Source organism: Theobroma umbraticum, unplaced genomic scaffold (genome assembly GCF_002168275.2).
Source record: "Theobroma umbraticum cultivar Fairchild unplaced genomic scaffold, ASM216827v3 scaffold_130.0, whole genome shotgun sequence".
NCBI classification, from domain to species: Eukaryota; Viridiplantae; Streptophyta; class Magnoliopsida; order Malvales; family Malvaceae; genus Theobroma; species Theobroma umbraticum.
Genome location: NW_018397264.1, coordinates 7,718,856 through 7,729,800, shown reverse-complemented (window position 1 = coordinate 7,729,800; position 10,945 = coordinate 7,718,856). Strand labels below are relative to the sequence as shown.

The following is a 10,945-nucleotide window of genomic DNA, read 5'->3' as shown; positions in this document are numbered from 1 at the left end:
AACTCCAACCGAAATTTTCTGCACTTGCCATCTTCTCTCTTTCCTTACTCATTTTCCTTTCTTTTATTTTCTTTTCCAAACACTGTAAAATTCAAATTCAGGGATTCGACTTTCGAGTTTGAACTAAACATTCAGCAAAGCTGGATAGGTACAGGGGCGACCGCTATGGCAACAGCAACAACAATAGTAACAACCAAGAATCTTACTACAATAACAACAACAACAACAACAACCGTCACTCTCGAGGCCCCTCGCGTTTCTCTGACGCGCCTCCCATGAACCGCTACGGCGGAAAAAACAGCAACAACAACAACAACAACAACAACAGTAATTTCGACGACAAGTTCGATAACCAAGATTTCTATCATCACCGTCGTCGTAGCCCTAGCAACTTCCGTGGCAGTGGAGGAGGAGGAGGAGGGCATCGCCTGTTCGACAGTCCTCCTCGTCAGCATCACGGTGGCGGAGGAGGAGGTTTTCGGCCAATGGGTGGTGGTGGTGATGGTGGGGGAGAGTTTCGGCCTATGGGTGGGGGTTTTGAGGGTAATTATCCATCTCCTCCGCCGCAGCAACCTCATACGGGACAGAAACGCGCGTATCCTTTCTCTGGCCGTGGAGGAGGTTCTCCCAATAGAGGTCCGTTTTATTGCTTATATTTTTATGTTATATATTTTTCCATTGTAATTTTTCACTTATCTGCTGCTTGAACTATTGTGTAATTCGTTAATTCGAAAATTTTTGGTGATTTCCTTTGCATTTATTTCAACTTGCTGAATTTTCTTTTTGCAAAGAATTTACCATGTGCTCCTTATTTACTGCAGTTTTCTTGTTCCATGGCTGCATGGATTTTTTTCAGCTACAGATTATTTTGTCTTGAATTGTCATAGCTTTGATTTTAGTATTCGAATTTTACTTTCCTTTACTAGTTTCTGACCATTGTAATTGCATCTTAACATCATAGCTTACATTTCTTATAGACTGATTATCCTTTATATTTTGCTTTGCCAGATCGATTTGGTGGAGGTGGCGGCAATTTTGCCAAACTTTTTGTGGGATCTGTACCAAGGGGAGCCACTGAAGAGGATGTAAGTCAGTTCATTATTGCCTCGTACTTTTGAAACTATCACACTCCTGTTTGTACTCTCTTTTATGCTACCAGAGATGTAATTCAATTCACTTATTCATCTGATGGATGTCGATTCCATATATTGAATAAATACCATTCTAAGCATTAATATCATGTAATCTTTTTGTTTTGGTATTATTTCTTAAACAGTGGTCATTTATTCTCACTTGTCAGATTCGGCCCTTATTTGAAGAACATGGAAATGTGATAGAGGTTGCTTTAATCAAAGATAAAAAAACTGGACAACCCCAAGGTATGTATGAATGTTGTTTTATTGTTAGATATATGTTATTATACCTATCTTATTTCAGGTCCGCTGAGAGGCTGATAGGAGCAAACTTAAGCTCATCTTCGTCTCAGTTGTTTTTGAGACAAGTTTCGGGCTTGTTGGTTTTGGTTGCCACCTCCCTTTCTTAATGTTGATTCTGTCAAACAAGGAGAGAAATGTAAACTTGCTAAAAACTGGTTTATGTATAGAAAGACTATGGAATTTGTACCACTAGTAGATCCTATTTTCGAAATAATGGATTCTGTTGTGGGGGCATTAGCCAACAATAGATTTTCATGAGAGTGTCTGTTGCCATTGCTATATATATCAGGACTTACTACTGTTGTACAGATATAAAAGCAAGAAATCCTATGATTATTGCTGTTGAATGGTGTATGTCACATTTTTATTTGGATGATTTCCGTGGTTGCTTGTTATCTCGGCAAATTTGGAAATTCTTCTTTTTAAATGGGTTGGCAATGTCTGTGGACCAGTTTTATGTTGCTGAGATGGATTCAAGTTGGATGTTTCTCGGATATGGATGGTATTGTAGTTTTATGTGTTGAAGGTTCCTTGGTTATATGCTCCATTGAAGTTATGCGCAACATTACAGACGTCAAATTTTTGTGGGATTGTTATATTTGCGTGGAAACTGGTTGGTTTAATTAACTTTTTTAATAGGTTGGATGGCCTGTCTATTTTGGTGGCAGGCTTATGTTTGTATATATGCTTTTAATGTTGCAAAAAATTTGGGAGTTTTTCTTTGTTTGCGATCAAAACTAGTTGGTGATACCACTGTATTGTGTGACTTTGATCTGGTGTAGCAATTCTTACCATTGTTTGTTTAATTGATGGGTTTAGATTTCAGCAAATTTGTGTTTATACTCTAGGCTGGCTTTTTGGTCAATTTTTAATTTCCACAAACGTTTGCAATATAGTAATGGGTTGCATAGGTTTTATCTGTAGATGTTTATTTTATTCTGCCTATTATGTCCTGTTGGAAGTCTAAAGGCTGTCTGGATGTCAATTTTGGATGCTTCTTGGTGTGTATTCTTTATTTCTCATGGTTATTACATTGTTAGTGCTGGCCTCTTATTCTAGAGATTGTGAATGCTGATAAATTTTTCTGTATGAGAGAGCTTATTGTTTTATCATACTTTAATTGTTGTTTTGAATGTGGAAGTTGTAATGTGCATGGAGCAATGGATGTGGTTGAGTGTAATCTTGAGGGCTATTGACCATTTTCAGCAAATCGCTGCTTCAGTTGTACAATGGATGTTACCAGATGATTTTAGAATTTGTTGCTCCACGAATTGAGTCCGTGATGACTTGTGTGATGTCTTGGTACTTTTTATCTTTGTTGATGGTGTACTTTACTGATTTCTTGTGGCAAAGGGGTGACATGGCCTGATAACCTTTTACTTTTATAGCACCAATAGTTGTGTTTCTCCCATTAAGTGTTTCTGAACTAAGGGTGTTTGTGTGGTTACCTTGCCCCAAATATATATGGTAGATCTTTTGTGAGCATGGTTGTTTATGTGACCAAGCTAACCAATCAATGAGAGTGGTTGTATTACCATCAAACTTGGAGGTTTTGGATGCTAGGATTGTACAGCATTGTTAGCTGAAATTGTTGTTTCCCAACTTTCAGATGGCTTGGTGAAACATTTCTGTTTTTCTGTTTATGGCTGGTCAGTGCAATATAGCTTTGATGATAATTTTTTATGGAAATGTCCGATTGAATTTTCCACTTGCATTTCATTGTGTTTAGTATTCAGCCTTGTTTCTTAGCCATTCTTTGTCCATGTATTCTTTTTGCACCTTGTCTTTGGTTTATAATTCATTGTTGTGGTCAGCCAAGACAGATGTGTTTGTACATTCTTGAGAGAGAACTATGGTTAGAACTTCCGATTCTCTTGAGAATTATTCGTAAATTTGGTCAGAGTTTCATTTTGTTTTATGGGATATTGGTGAGGAGTTGATGTTTTCTCTGAGTGTATATATTCATGAATGCATGGTAAGTGAAGGTAGCAATACAACAATTATGCTTTCTTGGCCTGGAATTTTACATGTTTGTGGTTTTGATGTGAATTAAGCTTATTAACTTATTTCAACGCCAAAGCATCAACACAGCAATGAATTTTGGGTAGAATTATTGAAATTGAACTTGATTTCTAGTTCTTGTCATGTGAGAATTTTATGTTTGATGAACCATTTTCATTCTTGAGAAGCATGTGGAGATGCTGAAATGTGAAATCCTTTTCTTTGGCATGAAACTTTCAACTGCAAGTCTACAACTGATGGTTTCTAGGGTAATTGTTACATCTGTTCTTGAATGAGTTAATACTGTAAAAGAGATGGATGTCTTATTTGCACAGCAAGATTAGTGCTGTTCATTATCTCTTATCTTGCCATTTGCTTAGTCATTCTATGTTATTTGCTTAACTAGATTGCTAGAAGAGATATGCTGAGAGATTTTTAATGCATGAAGCTGGAAGAAAGTCATTAGGGAGAGGTATAAAATGCTGTTCATTAGTTCTAGGGTAATGGAAGCCTAGATACCTGTCGTGCTTGGTGCTATTGCTTTGCACATTGTCTATCTTATTTGGGGCTTGTTGGGAGGGAAGGATGTAGTGTGGCATATTCTCATGTGTTCTTAATGTTAGTGACAAGTAGTTGTTTCTGTAGAGTTTTGACTCTGTCTTCATGTGCATGTGCCTGGTGCTGATGCCCTCTATGTTATATATTTGGGGCTGATTGGAAGAGAGGTAGAGTTAAGATTGGAATATTCTTATGTGTTGTAAATGTTAATGACAAGCAATTCTTTTTGGCGTGTTTGACTTGGCTTGCATGTCTTGAAGCTATGGTAAAAGGAAAAGAGAGGAAAATGTAATATGATATCTGGGGTCTTGCCTTGCCGATTTTCTTTATAGTGTGATAACTCCTTGCTCCATGTGCCCCTAGAATTCTGTTTGTAAGCATTTGTGGTGCTTATTTTCATGGCTTGTTGATGCTGTTCACCTTCAAGCTTATTAGATAGATACTATTTATTTATGTTCTTTTGGTCCCCTCTTATTTGCCAGGGAATTTCTGTATGTTCTTTGGTTTTATCTGGATTTACTGCATGGATTTAAATTTGTGATGACTGGCACGATTTTGCTCATGGGTCTCTGTGTCGAGGGTAGCAAACAGTTGGTTGATAGTTGTGTGATTGAAAGCTTTTTCATTTTATAGATTTGCATCATTTCCTGTAATGGTAGTAGGCTGTGGAGATGGTGTTATTTGCTGATGAAGAGAACCGTGCCCTGTTGTTGATATTGGTGTCTGTATCCATAAATGTTATCCACATATGAAAGGAACAACTTTTCTGTGTTGCAATGTGCCTGCTCTCTTCTTTCTTGTCTTAAAAATGCATTATATTTTGTTGAAAGCTCATTATGATTTACTAACATACTTCTCTTAAAGAACTGTCAGGTTTAATCCATCATTCGATTTTTGCTTTCATATTACTACCTAGATCAACCATGTTCTCTATATGATTTTTGTGGTAGGGATGTTATGCAAATTTAGATATTTGTGCATGTGCTCTGCCTTGTCTGAGATACAAATGATTTAGTTGAAGATATTTCTCTTTTGAACTTTATGATTATAGTGGTTGACATTTGTTTTATTTTGTGTTATTTGTGCTAAACGAAAATAGATTATCTGTTTATATTAAGTCTCTGTATTTGAGTCGTGGATTTTTTATGGTAATAATATAGATGTTTTGGATCCTTTTTATTCCCTTTTAGTTACATTCATATGCGTCTTTAACAGCATATCTCCATGACATGTATTTTACTGTCTCATGAGTTTTTGTGTGTCTACCCTTCTGAACCATTTCTGGGGGTGTAAGTGGCCTAACCAAATCAGAATTAAAACTCTACGGTTGTGCAGGATGTTGTTTTATAAAATATGCAACCTTAGAAGAAGCAGATAGGGCTATTAGAGCCTTGCACAATCAACATACTCTGCCTGGGGTGAGGTCTTTTGCCACTTCTATTTTTTGTTTATATATATAACTGAAATGGTTTTACATTCTCATATAAGTGAAATAGTTTTACATTTTCATATGCGTATTTACAGGGAATGGGTCCTATCCAAGTCAGATATGCTGATGGGGAACGAGAGCGCCTTGGTAATTATTTTACATATTTGTAGGTCTTTGAAGCTTGATCTGTAATTTACATGTGTGAATCTGTGTTAATATAAGATCTTTTTGGTTTATTAGATGCAGTATTTCTCCAATTTACCCTTTTCTTTTTTGATTCCCATTAATTTTAGACTGGAGGGGCATGTTATCCTTCTTGAGAGAGGCACATGTGTCAAATAGCAGTCTTTCCAAAGCCTAGACGTGTTTATGCATGTGTCTCTCATATATTGCACTGTCCAAGCATATTTGTGTTTATTGTTGAATTCATGTCTCATAATTGAAACTCCAAAGGATTGAAGAAAATGAACATTAAGTAGGAAAGAAAACTAGTGGACATGATCTGTTAGATATATTACAAACAATATAGTTTCCTATGTGAGCATTAGTAGAAGAATGATTAATGCTTAGTTGGCCCAGATTTGAAGAATAAAGCACTCCATTGACAGAAATCTCTAGACTTATCTGTACCTTCTTCTTTCCTATGTTGTGGTGAATACTTATGTTTGTTATCCTAATATAATCTAATTTTCCCTAACTGATTTTGATTCCTTAATGACAGGTGCAGTGGAGTACAAATTGTTTGTTGGGTCACTCAACAGACAAGCTACTGAAATGGATGTTCAGGAAGTATGTCATATAAACATTTTTTTGTTTAATTCTAATGTCTTTTTCTGATTCTTTTAATCTTCTGGTGCAAAAGATGATTCTTACTTTCAATGACCTTTGGTAGTCTCACTCCAGTTGTCACATATATCTCTAAAATTTTTGTCCTTGTTATTCAGAACTTATGCAACACTTTACATTATTTATTAGTTTATTTTTCTTTTCTGTAGATTATACATTCTGCCAAACTATTAATTGCTGTTTCCTTGGCAGATTTTTTCTCGTTTTGGTCGAGTTGAAGATGTTTACCTCATGCGTGATGAATTGAAGCAGAGTCGTGGTGTGTCCTTGAGTTTGATTTATATGCCATCTTGGATTTGATGAATGCTTTCTGTTTTTGTTTCTTTTGCTATATTATATTATCAAAGATTGTATATTGTAGATAATTTCTGTTCAGTTCTGAAATGTTTATATAAAACCACTATCATTAGATTTTCTCTTTTCATTCCTCATGTATTTACTATTTATTTTGAAGGATGTGGATTTGTTAAATACTCTGATAGAGACATGGCATTAGCAGCTATAGATGCTCTCAATGGAATTTATACAATGAGAGTAAGAATTTTTCTATTTCTTTCTTAATAATCTGTTTACTTATTTTATTATCAAAGGGTATCGATTGATTATCTGTTTTCTACATCGTAGGGTTGTGATCAACCATTAACTGTCCGTTTTGCTGATCCCAAGAGGCCCAGGCCTGGAGCTGGAGACTCAAGGTTTTTCCTAAGACATGTTATTATTCTTTCCTTTATGTGCTAGCTTGTACACTTGAAACTGGGATATGAATGGGTGGTTAGCTGTAGGGTGTTTCTTTTGTTGAAGCTTGAGTTAGACACTTTCTTACCCTTCATTTTGGATGAAACTTGATTGTGTATCTGTTTGTGGGTTCATCCTATAATTTCTGTTGCCTCTGGCATATGTTACTGATTGATTGAATTAACTGTACCCTGTTTTTAACTTGCTTTCCTTTCCAGGGGTGGTGCTCCTACATTTGGAGGTCCAGGTTTTGGTCCTCGTTTCCCGGCACCAGGGCCTAGGTACATTCAACCATTTTAACATGTTGCGGCATAGTCTAATGCATTTTAGCTGTCTCCTTATTTCATTTGGCTTATTTTTCTGCGCTTATGTTTTCATGTTAACCGCTCAGACCAGCACCCAACTTCGGTGATGCAATGGGGGATAATGTTCCACCTAATCCTTGGCACCCTATGAGTCCACAGAATATGGGACCAACTCCTGGTATTCGCAGTATGGGGAGTCAGTTGCTCCCTAGGTCTGGTGACTTAGCAATACCTTTAAATCCAGTAAGAATAATTGTTCTATGGCACACTTTTAGTTTTTCAAATGCAACTGTATTAATCAGCGATATTCCTTTTTGATGGTAAGTGGTAACATATTGTGTGGATGCAATGCTGAAGTCTACTTTTTAGGGTTGATTTCTACATTTTATTTTTTATGGTTAAGCTGGCAAATTGTTTTGCCTAATAAAGCAAAGATTCTTTCATAAAAGTGTAGATAACCAAATTGCATTTACTGTAAGTTGGGTACTCTGTTAATTGGAGCCTGAGGTCTTTAAATTGTGGTCATATTCTCTTTATTTTTATCCTATTAGGTCTTTCAGCTTTGCCTTTTTGTAAGCTTTAAGTTATGATTTTCATGTTGTGTGGAAATTTTTGTTTATAATTTTATTTTACATGCAAATTCTTGCTTATTATCCTTGTGAACACTCTAGGGTGGTCCTTTCGGTGGCCCTTCAGATGGTTCTTTTCCTGGCCCTGCAGTTTCATCTTCTTCTACTTCACAACAGGTTTGTGAAAATTGAATATGTTTATGATGCTTTCATCCTCTTCATGTTCTAGATTGAATTAGGTTTTTTCCTTTCAGGGATTTAATCAACCTTCACCACAAGTTCCGACAGTAGGTCAGCAAATTTCACCTTTACAGAAGCCTCTTCAATCACCTCAGGGTCTACCTCCCTCATTTCAACTACACCCTCTAGCACCGGTGTCATACTCACAGTCACAGGCATTGCATGTTGGTCAACTACATGTTCCTGTTTCTGCTACTCAGTCACCCTTCAGTCAAGCTCCTCCCTCACAACATTTAGTTAGTTTGAGTGGCCAGTTGCCTGCTTCTCGGCCTCAGATGCAGCAGAATGCTTCATCTGCTGCAGCGCTACAAAACCCTTTGAGTGTCAACTTACCCCCCAATTTACAGCCCAACTCTGTACCCACTACAGCAAATCAACAACAGTTGCCTGTTCCTATGCAGCAGCAACTGCTGCAACCACTTCAGCAGTCCCCTTCTCAGCTAGCTCAGATGCTTTCTCAGCAAACACAAACATTGCAAGCAAGCTTTCAATCATCTCAGCAGGCATTTTCCCAGCTGCAGCAACAATTGCAGCTGATGCAACCTTCAAATCAAAATATGACGTCGCAACAGAATTCACAGGCTTCTAAACAGCAGGTATGTGGGGCCATGATGGCTGGGTTAATACAGGACCTCTGATATTATTGCACAGAGGTAATAGAAATTGGAACTTACCAAATTGTTTTTCGGGAAAAAACAAGGGATCCATTTCATGATTCATAATTTTTTTGTTTTGGTTTCTGAAAAAGATTTCTGCAGATAAAAAAAATTAAGGATTTTAAATGCCCTTCTAATCATTGGATCCTAATTCTCCTCAATGTGTGCCTCACATCTTGACATCGATGTGCCTTTCACATCTTTAGTACCTGAACTGCTATCTTCCCCTTTTAAATTTTTCTTGGTGGTGAACAAGTTTATTTTTGTAATGTCATCTGCTTGTGAAGTGCTGTAATTATAATATGCTGATAATTTTGCATGGTGCGCTCTCAGTGGGCTGGGATGACACCACAGACTGCTGGCAGCACTCCTGCTAGTACACCTAGTACAGATGTCCCTTCATCTGCATCTGCTCCTGCTGCACCTGTTATGACACCGACAGTAACTCCGGGGGAATGTCATTGGACAGAGCATACTTCTCCTGATGGATTCAAATACTATCATAATAGTCTAACACGTGAAAGCAGGGTGAGACATATATTTGAGACTTGGTTGAGTGTTCGGGACTTTGCTTTAATTAGTTAATTCTCATGTGGTATGATGAATTTATTCTGTATCTACATGCAGTGGGAGAAGCCTGAAGAATTGGCTTTGTTTGAACAACGGCAACAACAACAACAAAAGCCACCTGTTCAACAGCCTCAAACTCAGTCACACCCTCCTCAGCAAGCTTCACAAGCACAACAAGTGCAGCTTCAGACCCAGCTTCAAACACAGATCCACCATCCTCCACAGTTACAGCAACCCTTTTTTCCTTCAGCGGTCAGTTGTTTACATTTTTTAATTAAACATAAGTTTTATTGTCTTTAAAATTTTAGATGTGCCATTTCTAACTCTCTTTTGCGGAAGTCCAGTACTCAGCTTCTGGAGTTAGAAATCAACAAAATACACAGGTAAATTTTATATTAACATCCCAGCCAAATAAAAAGAAAACCTCAATACTCGTTCTATCTTTAAGATATGTTTTCAGTCCACACTTTGTTCATTAGTTGTCATGAAATTGTTTTTGCAATGATATTGCACATATTTTGTTTTGCAAGGGATTTGAGTTCACATTTTTTTAGCAGTATATTGTTTCATAAGATCTCGTATTCTTTTGCATCTTTGAATTTTACAGGAACTTGGTTATGGACAATTACCAGTTGCACCATCACCCAATAATCCAACACGCTTCCAACAGGTATAAAGTGTTGTAATTTTCATTTATTCCAAGCTACTTTTCACCAACACTTCATTTCTTTGGTCTTTTTGCTGCAGGGGCTTCAGACTCTGCAGGATTTGGCATGGAAGAATAAGCCATAAGGTTTTAAAGTTTGCTAGATTTTCTGTTACCCCTTTTATCCTTGGATGGTTGGGCACTCCAGGCCTTTGGTTCTACTTGTTTGCCCAGAAATTAGAATAGAAAGTAAAATTAGAGAAATGAAAATGTATAGAGAACATTTTCGTACTTGTTGTATGTAGTTTGGTTTACACCAGCAGAAATCATCTAAATGAGATGACCTACTGTCCAGATATTTAGGCATTATCTGTCATAAGTTGAAGCTTTTTTCTTGTTATGTATTGCGTATCATCGATCATTTATTCACATTTGCTCTAATGGGAGAATACTTCATCTCCAGGAATATAAACTGGAAAGCTGAGGTGAGCCTGCTGATGGGAAACTAGTTTCCTCTTGGAGAATGCTGGTGACGAAAATAACCGTTAGTGATGACAAGGTCATGGATGCAGCAGCAAACTGCTTGAGGCTCAAATGCCAGAAAGCAGATGTGTAATAGTAGCTTTTAGCCCTCTTCCTCAGCAGTAGTCAATAGTTTTATCTTTTCATAAATATAAATGGGAAGGCCTTTGCTTCCTGCTGTTACTGGCATTTTGAGCTTCTGTGCCATTAAAATTAGGGCAATCAATGCCATCAACTCTGTAATAGCATTTGTATTTGTGTAACATAATATTAGTGGCCATAATCAGATGCTTAGATTAGAGCTTTGCTTTTGCTCCAAATTAGCACACCCTTTTTAAAATTCTACGAGGATGAAAGATAGGAACTCCTGAGTTAAATTCCTGATAGATTTTTACGAATCTGGGGAAGGGTTTCCAGGGTTTAATTGGACTG

The 10,945-nt window shown here is 37.1% G+C and overlaps 1 protein-coding gene across 1 annotated transcript; it reads left to right on the top strand.

Annotated features, from left to right (window-relative positions):
- On the top strand, positions 1–10,816 carry FCA (flowering time control protein FCA). The gene is made up of 19 exons (XM_021435354.2): positions 1–636; positions 1,009–1,085; positions 1,301–1,379; positions 5,331–5,413; positions 5,520–5,571; positions 6,146–6,213; positions 6,463–6,529; positions 6,725–6,804; positions 6,895–6,965; positions 7,224–7,286; positions 7,397–7,553; positions 7,982–8,056; positions 8,134–8,715; positions 9,109–9,303; positions 9,403–9,597; positions 9,690–9,728; positions 9,953–10,015; positions 10,093–10,138; positions 10,455–10,816. Exons 1-18 carry the CDS (start codon positions 276–278, stop codon positions 10,135–10,137), a joined length of 2,352 nt encoding a protein of 783 aa, XP_021291029.1. The 5' UTR covers positions 1–275; the 3' UTR covers position 10,138; positions 10,455–10,816.
- The last annotated feature ends 129 nt before the right edge of the window (positions 10,817–10,945 follow it).

Excerpts from the sequence above, each read along its gene's own strand:
- FCA (XM_021435354.2), top strand. The coding sequence starts at position 276 with ATGAACCGCTACGGCGGAAAAAACAGCAACAACAACAACAACAACAAC. Across the intron at positions 6,530-6,724 it reads TGAATTGAAGCAGAGTCGTG|GATGTGGATTTGTTAAATAC; the intron begins GTGTGTCCTTGA and ends TTTATTTTGAAG. Across the intron at positions 7,287-7,396 it reads TTCCCGGCACCAGGGCCTAG|ACCAGCACCCAACTTCGGTG; the intron begins GTACATTCAACC and ends TTAACCGCTCAG.